Raw genomic sequence first — 16817 nt, 5'->3', positions numbered from 1 at the left:
GCTCAATCACACACACTCACGCAAACACACACACACACACACACACACACACACACACACACACACACACACACAAAGGTATGACTGCCACAGAGAGCATTTTTTTAAAAATTTGGCAAAAAACAGCCACAAATGCAAATCAAAAATGTAAATTGCTGGGCTCTAATGCTCACACACACACACACACACACATATGCGCGCACAAACACACACGTGTGCGCACACACACAAAGTCACAGTAAAACTTACACACACATAAAGACACACATGCATGCGCACACACACACACTCACACATACACACACACACACACATACACACACACACACATACACACACAAACACAGAGACACACACACTTACATTCAGTCAAATTTCTGTGGCATTTTGTAAAAACAGACATTTCAAAATGCATCAAAAACTAAAATAAATCTACTATTTGAAATAATATTTATTTTTAATGTCCTTTCTAATGTTTATGTAAACATAAATTCACAAAATGTATCACTAAAGTATTGATGTTGAGCAGTTGGCCACATCCAGTAAAATGAATCGGTCTCTATAGGCATCTGCTGGTCGAAGTGATTTATTTCCTAAACTGTAATTCTTTTATGTTTTTTTTTCTAAACACCAGATGACCAAATTTAACACATAACATCTAGACCAATATCTAGAAACAATTTAAATCAAATTTAGATATGTGAAATTTTCATCAAATTGTGATATTTTACAGGCAAGCTAATGACGTAGTTGAGGAATTTAGTGATAAACAGGTACAAAAGTACTTAATATCTCCCAAAACACAGCATTAATGTATAGATGGGAAGTAAACAAAAATATATATTATTTGTATAATTTAAAATGTATGTTTTTTTGTAATCACTCTTTTAATTTCTGGGGTCATTTTTACCCCCAAGGAAAATAGGGGCTTATGAGGGTTAAAAATGCCAAAATGTAAAGATCAAGATAATAAAGATTGCTTCTCCTGACCAGCAAAGGAAAAAACCATAATCGAAAACAGCTGCTGCATGAGAGAATCTGTCCCACTTTCTGTTTATTACATCACCTTGACTAGGCGGAGCAAAGTCCTTGACATGAAAACGTGGATGGTCATGCATTAATGAGTTTGGGTTTCTGTCATGAGCCATATATAAATGAAAATGTGTTTAGCACTCCAGCGACACTATCCCACTGAAACTACCATAACCATAGATAACATGTAACTGATTAGTTCATTAAGTGTGTGCAGATGAGTTCATAACAGTGGTGATCAATTCTTTCCCCTGTAAGGGGAACGGCTGGGCCTTGGTGGGGCTTTTTATTTGGTCAGTCTCCGCATTTGGCCTGTTGTGATTATTGCTGTACACAGCAAAATTACCAGTGTTAAATGTACACTGCTGGTGTATCTATGGGTACCACCAGGTAAACACCAGCAGTTTACATTTAACGCTGTGTATGTACTTTTTTATTTGTGAAGTGCTTTTCTAAATGCACATTGTTTTCTATAGTCTCTTAATCTGAATTATATGATCTAATTACGGTCATTTATTCATATGCGTAGTAAACACAAAGATTTCCAGTTTTGACTTTACCAGTATGGCACTACTGTATGTATGCCTTGGACCACAAGCTGATATGCCAAAATATTTCACATAAAGTCTTACAGCAATGATAATACAAATCAAAAGTGGAATATGTAGAATGTCTGTCATCCTGCTAAATCTAAGTCCCTTCTTTTCTTTCTCTCTGCAGTACGGGGTGGACATCATGGCGCGGGATGCCCACGGCAACACAGCGCTGGCGTACGCGCGACAGGCTAACAGCCAGGAATGCATGGACGTCCTCCTCCAGTATGGCTGTCCGGACGAGCGTTACCCACTTATGGCCACGCCCAACCTTTCCCGCAGAAACAATAATCGCAATAACAGCTGCAGCAGCATTAACAACGTAGTTATATGAGACATAGAACACATTCATACGCACCCACACATGCACATATGCACACGCATTTCGGACAACACTCCTTCAACCTCACTTAACATACGCCTTCCTATGTACATCAGAATCATAAGAAGAATATACCAGACTCAAGGGAATGACTGATGATAAAAAAGATGATGAAGCATGAGCAGAGCCACTGCGTTTGCACCCACAGCCCTTCTTGCCGCTTGTGAAACGGACAGCACCGTGACTTTGCAAACCCCATTGTTTAAAAACTGGATGGCGAGGGCTTGGCCAGTCACGTGGGTCACATCGTCACCTGACTTTATTTGAGGCCGGTGTCCAACAACTCCAGAGTCTGCTTTTTGACCGTGCCTGTTTAAACTGCTAAGTACGTGATGGGAGATTAATGTATGGATCAGTTAACCAATGTTCAGGTGATGCATCGATCCAATGGGCACGTTTATGAAGACAGGTAATGATGGGGACACTTACTCAAACACTGGGCTTAAAATACTACCCAGAACTTCACTGTGTATGTGGTCACACTGATTTTCACTTAAAAACATTGACATCTGCCTTTCTGTCTGAAGATTATGCTTTCTCTCTCTCTTTCTACTTAATCTCTCTATTTCTTTCTCTCTCACACAAACACTTTTCTAAGTCAGTCATTTAGGTCATTATGTTTACTTTGTTTTATATTTTTCTTTTTTTTTTTAAGAAATGTGAAAATCTGTTTGGTGATGTTTGGAAAATAGCCAGAATCATCAGCATCTATCTTTTTCTTTTAAACTTTCAGTAAAAACATTGCAGAGTTGAGTTTATTTTGTTGTTCCTTGCTGGACCAACAGGAGATCCTTAAAGTTTTTCAGAAGTAAAGGGAATCACAATTTCATTTCAGAGATTGGATGTATTTTATTTATTTCGATGTATACCAGCTTGCCCATCCGTGATGTTCCTGAATCCTAAATGAAAGGTCATCGGGCTGCTTCTGACATTATTACGTCACCATTTTAGGTCCATGTGAAGTATGCGGGCATAGACGTGTGTTTGTGTGTGTTAGGAATTCATACTGATTTTAGATCTATTAATCAGGACTGAATCTTTTGATCCGCGCATTTACTTTATTATCAAGCCAGTTTTAACCGTTAGGGTATCAAAACCTTTCTAAGCACAGAATATCAATGATACAGTGACTGAACTCTTATTTTGTAATACGTGGCCGTTGCTTTCAAAGAGTGATGTTTCTCTCTCAGGTTTTGTTACCTGTTGCTGTTCACACACTTTACACTGCACTCGATTCTGTTTCTGAGTCCTGATCCTCATATACAGCCTCAGTGAACAGAAGGGCTCTCTGGGTCTACAATCTCTATTTGTGTACATACATACTCTGCTTTTCACATCCGACTACATTTTTTGTCTGTTAAAAGCATATTAGTAGTATTTAAAGACAACACTCCCACTAACAAAACCATTATTTTTTTACCCAACCTCGCCTTCAAATGCAGATTAAGGTTTGTGATAAAGTTGCAAGTGCTCCTGTTTTAGTCAAGTTCAAGTTCATCCTCTGTGTCTTCAACATTCACTTTCACAATTATTAAACATTTTCTTCTTAATCCTAATTTTCTTCCTTTTTTATCTTTATTGTGCGTCAATGATATGTAGGAGTATTAAAGCAATACGAAACCAAATTTTAGCCAGGTAGACACGCAAGTAATAATTTCCCGCCACGTTCGTGCACATCACCCTGGCGGACTGAGCTGCTGTTGTTATTGAGAGACGTAAAGCCGATGCAAGACTCAGGGGTCTCAGGGCGTATATCATTACAAAAGAACCCATTCAGGGTTCGATATTGGCGTACTCCAAAATATTTGTTTTTCCTCCCATTGGTTTTAGAAATAATGTGAAGGTACTTGGCTTAGAGTTTGTGATATGTAAAGGTTTTAAATGTGAGGCTTGTAAGGTTTTGCTTTACAAATGACCTTGAAAGTTGAGTTGGTGTTTAGGAATGTTGTGTGTGAAGACTCTTAAATAGGCCGAGACCTTGCTGGAAAGCGGTGAGAGTTGGATATATTTACTGTAGTAAAGGACAGGTCCCATGATAAGAGACAGACAGGTTTGGTGTATAGTTGATTTTCAGCTCGAAAAGTTGCATAGTTTTTGCCTTGTATATATCGTAGCCAGCCTTTAAAGGGCTTTACCACAATAACCATTATTTATGACTAAATGCACTACAGAACACAGATCTTGTAAAGAACCCACAATATAATGTCCACTTATTGTTTCTGTGGAAAGAGTTAATTTTTTGTTTTGCATGAACGGATGTAAATGTTTCCTTCCTGTGTAAATGTCTTCGTCTTCATAAAATGACTGCATCCTGACAGGTGACACATAGCGAGTCTGCCATTTTAAAGCCAAGTTTTTTTACAAACTTGAACCTCTCCCCTTTTCTTTGTAATCTAACACTTTAAGCAGAACTGCTCTGTTTTTGTCATGTAGTCCACAAGCCACTCGCATGAAGGAGCAAAAGAGACACATCTGACTACGGTAATGCCGTGACGGCACCAAAGGATCACATCCACCATGTGCTCTAACAACACATGACTTGTGGGATTTATCAGGACGTTCCAAGTTGCTTGAATTCATCCTTGTTTTACTCAAATATTCATTCACCAGTCTTAGCTTTTGCGTTTTTGTAAATAGATGTAAAAAATCAAGGAACACGTAGTAATATGTTTGTTTTGTTTACTTTGTTTGTGTTTGTTACCTCATTTCATCGACAGTATCCTTGATGCGTTCAAGACCGAGAGACCCGTTTAATTATTTATGAATGAATATGTTAATCTGAAAGGGGAGGGGCTCTCTCACACTACTTGGGTTTTGTATTTGTTCTTTCCTTCAGTCCATTGGCATCACGACTATCTATCATTATTAGAATTATCGGTGTTGTATTTCTAATTATTATTGTTATTATATTAAGTTTGTGTCTGCTGTACAGTACTGTGTTGAAAAATTATACCTGATGCAGAGTCTTATACTGTAATGTGTCTCTTTTCAATAAAAAATGCTTCTTAATATATTGTTCTCTTCATTTATTACTTAGAAAGGATTTATTTTAAAGGCGAGACATATTGATGCTTAAAAAATGATTTTATTTAAAGGGACACTCCACTTAGAGTTAAACATTTGATTTTTTGCGTTTTGGGGTCCATTGAGCCGATGTCCGGGTCTGGCGGTACCACTTTTGTTATGGCTTGGCATAGTCCATTGAATCTGATTGGACCATTAGCATCATGCTAAAAAAAATTCCTATTTAAAACTTGACTCTTCTGTCGTTACATCGTGTAACTAAGGTCGACAGAAAATTAAAAGTTGCGATTTTTCAGGCCGATGTTGCTAGGAACTATATACGGTTTCAGCAGTAACAACATTAACAAACGGCTTTCGTGGTAATCACGTAACTTCCGGTAAACTCCGCGAAGAATAAATAACAACAAAGTCCTTTTAAAGTAGTTTATTTATATAACAAGCAAAATAAACTACACATAGCTTACATAGGAACCCAAAACATTTGTTATTTTCGACGAGGTATTTGTTTAAGAGTTCAGTTTCAGCAACTAGTCAGACCATTAAACAAAAAGAAACCGGAAGTAAAGTTCAGACCAGACGCTTATTGTGTCACCGTACGTGCGCCCGATGAAACGGTCTATACTCTTATTCTCTTATAATCAAGGACTTTGCAGCAGCCGAAAATAGTCCGCTTGGTAACTTTCAATAGCAGGGGAGTATTTTCGGGAACTGCGTAATATCTGTATAATACCTTTGTTTTGTTTTTAGTGCGATGCTAATGGTCTAATCAGATTCAATGGATTATGCTAAGCTATGCTAAAAGTGGTAGCACCAGACCCGGAGATCAGCTGAATGGATTTCAAACGGTAAAAATCAAATGTTTAACTCTAGGGGAGCTGGAAAATTAGAATATTTTCAAAAAAAGCGGAGTGTCCCTTTAAAACGTTCTTGGTAATTTGGTTTGCTGAAAAACAGATTTAAAATACAACATAATCTACATATAGTCTGAATCATCCATGTTTCTTTGTCGCATCCATAATGGCACACTCAAAGTTTGGGATATTTTGGTGGGTGCGGTCCGCTCTCTAACCTCCGCTGTGCAGATGAAGGCGTTAAAGCCAGGCCCTGCCAACTCACTGTGGCTCTAATGAGATAAAGATCCTCTAATCCCCTTCTCATCCTCTCCCTCTCAGGAAGAGAGCCGCGGCTCCACAAAGCATCTGAGGAGGGGATGCATGGGTTGAATCGGCCCCCACAAAAGCCCCCTTACTGGGAGGACAAAAGAGGTCTCAGCAGCCCAGGAAAACAGATGTAATTAAAGAGATTAGACAAGGCAGGGTGGAAAAGAGCAATCTATTGAAAGAGGAAGTGTTTTGTGCGCGAGAGGGAAATGGAAGCGTGATTATAAGTTAGTGACAGGAAATGTGTTTGTTTTCTTGTTATTCCTTTCACAAACATTTAAGCTTGTACACTGTTAAAGGTTGAGAATCGGTGGTTGTAGCGTAAAGAAGCCATGGGAAATTAATTCCTAAAATGTCAGTGGTGGTCCAGAACCACAAAACCCTGAAGCATCTTGTCCAAATCCAGTCTGATCATCTCTCATCATAAATCAGTTCCACTTAGAAATCCAATGAGGCACAGCACTGGTTCAGTACATTAACAGAGCTGTTCATCTATCATGATGTATGTGTCTTTCCCTCTCTCACTCACACACACACACACACACACAATAATGGCATTAGAAATGCTAGAGAAGCCCTGAAATGAGGCATGAGCCGCACCATCATGTTGTGATGATAATCCAAATGTTCAGAGAGCAAGAAACGCCAACCAGATCACATCCTCTGATCCTGAGCTGTGCATACATACACACACACACACACAGAGACTGACTGCTTTATGCTCATTGAAAAGTTATATTTGGTTAATAATAGCAGTTCAAATCATGTCACAATTCTCCTGTATTAATAGCCTAGTTATAAGAAAATACAAACCAAGTGCAACAATTAACAATTTTATGATGTGGCACTTATCACAATAAAACAAAGCACTTGTTTGTAGTGGATATAATTTTTTTAATAAATTAGGCAAATCCTATTTTTATTTTCTAAGAAACAAATATTCATTTTAAATCATAGGGAAAAAATAATTGATTTGGATTTAAAAATGGTTTTATTTCTTACCGACATGCTAAAATACACACATAAAAATGTGTTTTATTTAATATTTATTTAATCATGCACTTATATTAATGTAAATGTATAATGTAATCTATTTGTTATTTAATACAGATTAGACAGAAAGGTGTTTGTTTCAGTAGTGTTGGTTTTAAAGCCAGTGCTCTGCATCAGGATTAATCATTGGGGGTTAATTTGACATTATTAATTTAATTCAGGAGGGACATGCTGGACTGAAAAGCTGAGGCCCGAGTCGACCCCTCCCTTGGCCCATTTATCTGTCAGCCACTATGCCAATCTTGATTACAGTCTCAAAAAAATCATTAAGTTATGACAATTGTCATAGTAGTATCTTTCATTTGATGTTTCTATTAATGTGTTTTTTGTCCAGGTTTCATATTAGCATCAGTACATTTGTCCCCTTTGATGGTTGATATGCTGTATGTGTGTGTGTCAGTGATAATGAGACACTGATAGTATCTGATCTACAGCAGTGCTCATGACATGTGCTGTACAACTGTAAATCTACTGCCAACTATAATTCATTATAGAAATTAGTATATCAAATTAGTAAAAATGTGTTGATACAATTTCAGTTTATTAACCACTGGTGTATTACTTTTTGAAATACATTGACAAAGGTGTAAAATTGTAATGTCAGTGTAAGTGTAAGTTGTTTGCAATTACACACTGTTATTAATTAGAATAGTTCATGTGTGTTATCTAATTATTTACTAATTTTTACTTAATTAAAAATTGTGAATCTTTAAATTCTCACCAATTATATTATTTTGTAAATGTATAAAATGTATATCAATTATCTTGTAATTGGCTTAATAATAATAATATAACTAATAATGTATAATATAATAGATATGGCTTTTAAATAAATAAAAAGATACCTACATTTTTTTTTTAATTCTGTATGTAGGTTTTTATTACATTAGGATGTAATAAGCATGCGTGTGTCTGTAAAGTTAAAAGGTCTTAATTGACGATATAAAGAGAAGGCAAAAAATCTGGGCTTGTTTTAAATCTGAAAAATGTGTAAACTAATTTGCATTAATAGTATTTAGTATTATATTTTTCCACAGATTTCATACAGACGCCTACAATAATAGAATAACAACATATGCCGAAGTATTATACTTTATAATATAAATGGGATTCTGATAATTATTTAAGACTATAGAATATAATTAATTACATCGATACGAAACTTTGAACTTAAATATTTGCAAGACAGGAAATCCATGCATCACTTGTCAGAATTGTTTTTTTTTATTATATATATATATATATATATATATATATAGACAGTTAAAGTAAGATAAGGCCAGAGATCATGATATAGCACTGAGGTTGTCCTCAAGGTGGATTTTATTAGTGTCCCTGACCCTGAAACCCTTTCACAAACAACACTCTCCTGTCACAAGATTTAAACCTGTCCAGATTCAGATTAATTGTTCTGAAAGAGAGAAACTAGGCTAGACCGATAAAACCAATTGAAATTCGTAAACGGATAAAACGGATCTAAAGGTAAAACGGATCTAAAGGTATTCTTTTATAGTATAATAAATAATAAATGTAATAAAACAAATTGTTTTAAAAAGTAGTAATTAACAAATATGCAAATATCGCAGAGAGCAACAAAACAGCTTCAGCGTTTCTTGAATTACAATCCCTTCGTTTGAAATTATGATTATGATGATTTGCACTTTTTAAGCGAACATAATGACAATTTAATTAAATGTTGCGTATGTTAAAAAAAACAAATTTCTCTACAATTGTTTATGGTCCAGCTTTAATCCACACAATATACTGAAGTCATAAATCATAAAACGTTAGCAAGTTTTTCTCACAATATTAAATAAATAAGCAGCGCATCCATGACGTCTGAAATGTTACAGTAAAAAGGGAAAAATAAATGCAAAAAATTATTACAATTTACAAAAATAAAGAGCACATATTTAATTTTACTATAAACGGAATGAAATTGTGTGCATGAGCAGAGACCAGAAGTGCTCCTTTTATGATAATGTTAATCTCTGCAAACAAAACACTAGACAGTCACAAAACTAAACATAAAACTTGACTTAATCGTCCTGATGTTTTATTTTAAATACATACTGGAATATCATGAACTAAAATTTGTTTTGGTCCAAAACAGTTGGAAGTAAAACTGCAGTTTCTCTCAGTATGAGGTCTTCGAGCCTTTCGTTAGAGTTTATAACTTCCTTTTCCCATTAAACAACGGAGTTGTTTAAACAGTAAAATGCGCACAATGCAGTCAGCAGTTTAGATTGTCCTGGGTTCCTCAGTAACATTAACTTCAAGAACAGTTTGGTCATATTTAGTATTTGTTAATTTTCTGTTTTTCTTGGTCCCCAACCAAACTCATTATATCATGGTCTGGCCTGTTCTAACTGTTGGTGTTGGCTGCGTATTGCAAAGCGACTAACATGCACCGGAATGGGCACTACAATTTTAGGGTTTCTGGAGGGCTCTCCGGTTTTGGAGTTCACGTTGCCCGCTTTGACCCGCTTCCACTTGGCCCTCCGGTTCTGAAACCAGATCTTGACCTGGACCTCGCTGAGCTTTAAAGCATGGGCGATCTGTGACCGTTCTGTAAGTGACAGATATTTCTTACAGTGAAACTCTTTCTCCAGCTCCAAGAGCTGCTCGCTCGTAAAAGCCGTCCTCCTTCTCCGATTTTTCCCGGTGGAGGTGGTGTTCCCGGACCCATTCCCACCGTGGACTCCATCGTCCGCTCCACCGCTGCCGTCTCCATCTTCTTTTTGACACATGCCGTTACCGGGCGCGTTGTCGTCAGAGCTGTAATCTAAATCACTGTCCATGGAGAAGCTCTCATCTTTCCTGTGACACTCATCCTCCTTCTGGTCGTCTTTGCTGTGACCTCGCACTGTAAATGGGTGAGGATAATAAACAGAATTACATTGTGAACTACCTCAAGAAAACACATATAAATAATCATTTTATTTTGACCTGGGGTGCTTTCTATCAATTCTAAATAATTCTATTAAAAGTTTGTCTTCTGTTCTTTTATTTCTATTCATTATATATCAAAACAAAGCGGTGTTCAAACCGAGAAAACAAACGGCATTGTTAGTGGATATGCTCTGTCTTGCTTGCAAAACATTTCTATATCACTTTACGCGCAATTACGCAGGCTGATGGATCCCTTTGGAAAACAGTGCTTAAACTTCTGAAATCGAATTGCATTTTAGCTTTTGACATTTCTTTTTCTCACGCATTTTATAAACATAGGGATTATTTTATAATCAAGACGTTCACTTTCAGAAGTAATTTGTCATTTTCCGAACGTATATTATTAAAACGTTGGACTCCATTTATTTCACTCTGCATTCACATAAATGATCCAGGAGACAGGGAATTTTGCTTACAGTTTTATGAACATTTAAACACAGTTGGCTCTCTCCCATCCCTCAATTAAAATGAGCTAATTTAGTCATTGATGGCAGCTCGGCCTCAGGCAGTATTCACTGATCAACTTCGCATGGGCCTTTAATTCACGGGCTTGACACTGACATTCTTTGAGTTACAATAATGACATTTTATTTCCTCCATATGTCTTGTTGGTACATAAATAAAATTTATTTTAGGGTAAATTATTCATAATAAACGAATGATTTGGAATTAGTATAAAAGATGGCATAAGAAGACAGATCTAAAAAAAACATTCAAAATAATTCAAGCGTGAAATATAAGAAATTAGTTTAAGTGGCAGGTCTGTTTTACATGTCAAGTTTTTCTCTTTTTAATCTGTTGGAAATACACCCTCTGTTCTGGCTATCAGGATTCATCATGCTGTTTTTATCTTTACCTGTGGAGGTGTGCACTGTCTGGGAATCGTGGAATGACGGAAGGGCCGTTGAATCTTTCCCTGGAAACGTTTTCCCGTCATCCCCATCTAAGCGAATATCCTGAGATTTTTCAAACATGGAGTGAATAGACTGAGATCCGAGTTTCCTCGCGGCGTCCTGTTGCTGTTGGGATGGCGAGGTGGAGAACCCGCCGGGTAACGTTGCCATCAGAGTCGACGTGAGCGCCAGACTGGAACAGAACCCGCCGGGTAATCCCGGGATCGGGTGGTGCGGATGGGTCGGGGGTAGAGCGCTCTGAGGCAGGGATGGAGGAGGTGGCGGCGGAGGTGGAGGCAACACCACTGACCGGTATGGCATAAACATGGGATAGCCCGTGTACACGAAATGTCCCGGGCTGGGCTGCGGAGGACCTCCAATGAGAGAGTCAATGCTGAATGCAGTGGTGCTTCCCACCGGACGCTGCATCATCATGAACGGCGTGCTGAAAGCTGCACTCATATGATCTTATGTGGACAGTTTATGAAGTCCTGAAGTGTTTGGGAGCAGCTTTCTCCCCTTTGCTTCTCAGATGCTGATCTCTCTGCTACACAGTGCATACACTGGCCGACTCTGTGAGTTTGGTATTCCTGTAAATGACTTTCTCTATGCGCAGAGCACAAACCCGTTGCATCTGTGTTTCGACTCAATTCGGCGCCAAACGGATCTTAATCGTTATGATAATAAGAAAGTGCATTAGAGCATAAACGCGTAACAACAAAGCAGAAATCCGTTTCTGAAAATGATGAAATGTGTGGTCGAGCATCTCAGATAAGCTTAATCGTCCTTCCTTGAGTCATTCCAACGTCTTTTTCCCGTTTGCCTTTATTTATCAATAATTTGCTCCTCCGGCATCAGCTGTGATCGTCTACTGAAGTGTGAGTTTGAATTACGCTCCTTCAGTTTAAGCGTCTCCACGACGCTCCCTGGCCACACCCACCGCGTCTTTGCGCGTTCTATTGGTCCAATCTCATCCGGTTGCGCGGAGCCGTCCTGACGAACTGGAGCCGTGAGTAAGCCTGCTGTCTTCTACATTAGACCGTCACTAAAACAGTCTCACATCACAAAACAGTTAAAACAAGAATCATGGGGGGATAATCTGATCTAGTCTGGATTTTACTGTAATTGCCATAATGCCATTGGAAGAATTGGATGTGCAATTGTTTTTTCTGCATGCCAGTTAATGAAATTTATACTACTGGCAACAGTGGCTGCATTTTCATTATATTTACAGTATTTTACAATTGCCAAATAGATGAAAACATTTGAGTAACAGGTGAATTCGAGAAAAAAATTACATTATACAAGCAAGTGCTGCACATTAAAATAAAGACAAAAATAAAGAACATAGCGACACCCTTAGCAAGGATGTGTTAAAAACAACACAATCAGTGTGTTAGTTTAGGGACAACACACTAAATGCGTTGTCCCATAATACACACATCTCTGTGTTATTATTGGAACAACACATTTTGTGTTACTTTTAACACATGACACATAATGTGTTAAAAGCATAAGTAACACATTCTTTCATAGAGTGTATTTGGTTAAATAAACAAAAAAGCACATATTAAGTCTGTACCTGTATCTAATTTATGCCATAAGATAAGCAAATGAGAATTAATAAAAACAAATCTTCATTAATGATACAAATATAACATGTAAATATTTAATATATAAAAAAATGTAGCAGACTGCATCAAATAAACCCCACCAACTTCTGCATATAGCTATTGCATTTACTGATGTATTTTGACTGATAAACTTCCTAACATGTAATGCAATGCAAGTGCTTTGGGGACAAACTAAACCTCACACACTCTTACACAACTGACACTGACATTGGCCAGTTTATAAGGACATCAACCCTTTATAGGAGTTAGTCATCACAAAATGTCATTTCAGACATGTCATGATGTGAGACCCATGATCTCTGTGTATTTAATAGCCCCCCCCACACACACACACACACTTACACATGCACTGTTTTCTCACACATATAAACATAGATCTAATCTGCTCTGCATAAATACATAGTCAAGTTCCCTTGTGAATGTGGTAGAGATAATTACTGAATCAGAGACTGATAAACTGTAGTTTACAGTCAACTTTTATTTATCTATATTTATTATAAAGCATACATTAGTTGATGTGATATCAATTAATGCAAATGTAATTATTAATAGATTACTATTTTGTATTTATTCATTTTTTGGGGGAGGGGGTGACTGGGGTTAAATGATGAATTATTCAACGGAGCAGACCTACTTTACCAATCAATAAATGTGTCTCCATTTTTTAAAGTCTTTGGTTGTGTGTACATGATTTTGTCTACATAATTAAAAGAAATGTATTCTTTTTTTCTGGTCACAATAATCATTAGTCCTAATCTTTGGGAACCTTCCCCGCATGTACCCTAAAAACCTTGACCCTAATCCCCAATCCCCCACCTCTTTGCCAAATCAAGGGCAATCCCCTCACCCCCTTCCCAGGGTCACAGGGACACAGTCTCATTAAAGACACAACTGCAATGCAGACATTAAATAGCAGTATTTTTCAATTAACGCTGACAAATTCAATCAAAATTCCATAGATTAGGATGAAATGAGGCATGGGTCATTTACAAGGGGATTTAATTGCACCACCATTAGACAAATAGTACAGCAGTCACCATCCCATTATCAATCATGTGAAGGCATCGATAGTACAAGGAGAGGATGGGGGATGGAGGGGTGCCTTCTAATACACTGTGATAGAAGCAGCACCGCCGCAGAGCAGCTAATAAATACCCCCTTTTCTACTTATAAATTATCCAGTTTAATTAACAACATGGATTATGATTGGAATATGATTTAATTAAACCTTTCCTGCATGGTGGAGTGCAGAATCATCCATTATGTAGAAGCAAAGGGGAGCATTACCACAGGCTAAATTAAGAAAGGCCCAGAAACGCTGATGGCGTCCATAGACCCTTCTGCACAGGACAATAACTACAACTGAACCGAGACTACACAGAGAAGTTCGGAGCATAAAACAAGAGACCGCCCTGGCACGATACGTGCTTTAAATTAGACAGGACCCTAGAGAAAATGCCCCGCCGCATCTCAGAAAGGTTTACTCGGTGCGCAAACCAATTAAAGGCGTCTTATTGCTACGCGATGCAGTTTTGCGGGGGAAATGGATTTTGAAATGTTGCCTGGAGCATTTGACCATTCAACATTATTTAGTTACTGTGTCTCAGGCTCAACCTTTTCATCAAGATCCAAATGTCAACTATAATTTATTCGGCACAGTTCGCCTCTCCCAATGAAAACACGAGTCGCTGTTTCCCTCTCTCTGATCACGTCATTTAAGGAAAGGGCATAGGCTCCAATGCTTTCATATATACGTTTAATTTGCTCTCAAATTGTTTTGGTCACAGACAAACGGCTATTAAAATCCTGACCTTCGATTTCAAATTATAAGATCTAGTTAAAATCAATTGATTAACCTTTAAATGATCTCCTGATGATAGGAGATCAGACCTATTCAAGGAGCGGCCATGCGTGACTGGTGGGCTGCGTTGGTCTTCCCTGAGGCTCAGGGCTAAACACAAAGATTGATCTATCTCAGTCAACCGGTCCTTATAGGGCTGCCCACGTCATCCACACTATGCCATTCAAAAACCATTGAGTTTTAAGCTGCTGTACATCTGTGGAGTTGCTGCAACATTGCATTTAAAATATACCCACTAATATGTTGATTATTTAGATTATCTTGCATAATTCAAAGGCAACAGAATCTTTCAAACAGAAAACTTACATTAAATGCACTTGGCAACCACTTTTATCCAATGCAATGTAGGCCTACAAAGTATGAATGTGTATTTTCTCTGGAATCAAACCCATGACCATTTGCATTGCTAACTCAGTGCTCCACCAATTGATCTACAGGAATATACCGGAATTTAGAATTAAGTTTATATTAAGATTGAAAGGAAAATTTCCACCAATCAGAATGATGCAGAAAGATGAGGCAATTACCTCATGGTTATGTTTACCTCAGTGTTTCTTAAGCAGGGGGCCTCAAGATGACTTGAAATGGTTAAAAATAAGGCAAAACTTAAAGTTTATCACAGTTATGCAAAGCTTATTTTATTTGGTAGAAATTGTTAGTGGGATGATTCAAATATTTTTACGGGGAAAATAGGGGGGTCACAGATTTTTCTCCAATATATGGTCTACAAAATCAATGCAGACAGAAGCAACAACTAAAGCACTGTCTGGAAAAAGCAAGCTGAATGGTTTGTAAAATGCAGGTCAGTGTCACAACTACACTAGGCATATGCCTTATGTCTGTTCAGACTACTTAAATAGCTCATTTGGCTTCATGATACAAATATATTTGTATCCAAGGGCGCATTTTCATTGCCAGTTATGCTTGGTAAATAGACGCATAGCTCAACAGTACTCATAATGAAGTACAACTCATTCCATTTTTTAATATGCTCTGCAATAAAGGGATCGCGCCACGACATAAGTGCGCGCCATGGTCCAATTCATCTTGCTTTATTAAAGCGAGGAAATGAGGTGAGGCATCAGTGCTTTGCACCCCCGGGGCATGTTCAAGACAGATGAACAACAGGGGCAAGCACAATGATACCACAGGATTATCACCCCACACACAATGGAGAGAATTTAGGTTTACAAATCCTCAGTATAGGAACGCTGTGGTATTGGCACCCCATACATGCAGTGTAGTACAGCAGCATATTGGAAATCAATACGGGTACTACAAAATACCACCCATACACACCCTAGATCATTCAGCTGAGCCAATAGCCTTAACAGTAATTTTATTATAAATTTTTTTCTAGTTATAATTTACATTTAATGCCAATTGAGAGCTGATTTTGTGAACTTGTCTCCTTATAAAGCACTTAAGTGTTTTTAAAAAGTTATAAGCAAAGGCTAGTTTTTATTTTATTTTTATTTTAGATTTTATTTTTCGTTTTCTGGTTGTTTGCTATGTCTGTTATCAAAAACAAAACATCTTATTTAAATAAATTAATAAACACAAATATGCAAGGTATAATCAACTTTTTAAGCCACAGCGCCGCCTGCAGGTCATATTCAAAAGTACAACGTTGTTTCATACATTGTCTCTTTCGATTGAATGGCACTTTGAGTTAAATGTCATATACAGAAAATATGTTTATTTTCTAAAAATACCACTCTTAGTGGAGATTCAGTAGTGTATGTGGATGCATGCTGTTGCCTAAAAACTACATGTACATGTAGACAGTTGAGTTTGAAGTAGAGATGCACCAGTATGAAATGTTGTTATATATTGGTGCATCTCTAGTGAAGAACTGTGAGGAATTAAATGACAACTAGGAGAACCCTAAAACCATAAATTAAAAATAACATGGGTAAATTGTCTTGGCCCTTCTATCAACCTTTAGCGAAACTACCAGACACGTCAATCACAAACAGCTTCTAAACGGCCATGAAAGGGAAATCCAGATGTGCCCTAATTATAGTTATTTCGAAAGCATAAACAGCCTTCACTCTCTGGAGACTTTGAGAAACAGACCCAGCATAACACACTGCGCTTCACGAGACTAGACGTCACACTCTGGCTTTTAACAAGCTAAATTAAAGACATCTTGGCTCAAGACATTCATGGAATCAGCTGCCCAGACAGTCAATTTTGCAACATCAAAATTACATTTCCTGAAATTTCACTT

General features: G+C 37.5%; 2 protein-coding genes across 5 annotated transcripts in view; one reads left to right on the top strand and one right to left on the bottom strand.

Annotated features, from left to right (window-relative positions):
* The window catches only part of agap1 (ArfGAP with GTPase domain, ankyrin repeat and PH domain 1), a 216578-nt gene extending 211560 nt beyond the window's left edge, over nucleotides 1-5018 (top strand). For all 4 annotated transcript variants that reach the window (XM_073870886.1, XM_073870885.1, XM_073870883.1 and 1 more), the window contains one exon: nucleotides 1753-5018. In XM_073870886.1, coding sequence (XP_073726987.1) covers nucleotides 1753-1959 — 207 coding nt within the window. In that variant the 3' untranslated portion in view covers nucleotides 1960-5018. The remainder of the gene's footprint in view (nucleotides 1-1752) is intronic.
* Nucleotides 5019-8848: 3830 nt separating this feature from the next.
* gbx2 (gastrulation brain homeobox 2) lies at nucleotides 8849-12282 on the bottom strand. Its single transcript, XM_055213669.2, has 2 exons — nucleotides 11053-12282; nucleotides 8849-10110 (listed from the first exon to the last, which is right to left on the bottom strand). The coding sequence occupies exons 1-2, from the start codon at nucleotides 11549-11551 to the stop codon at nucleotides 9593-9595; spliced, it is 1017 nt and encodes a 338-aa protein (XP_055069644.1). The 5' UTR covers nucleotides 11552-12282; the 3' UTR covers nucleotides 8849-9592.
* Between the last annotated feature and the right edge of the window lie 4535 nt (nucleotides 12283-16817).

Source organism: Misgurnus anguillicaudatus, chromosome 8 (genome assembly GCF_027580225.2).
Source record: "Misgurnus anguillicaudatus chromosome 8, ASM2758022v2, whole genome shotgun sequence".
In the NCBI taxonomy this organism is placed as follows: Eukaryota; Metazoa; Chordata; class Actinopteri; order Cypriniformes; family Cobitidae; genus Misgurnus; species Misgurnus anguillicaudatus.
This window is presented reverse-complemented; position numbering and strand designations above follow the sequence as displayed.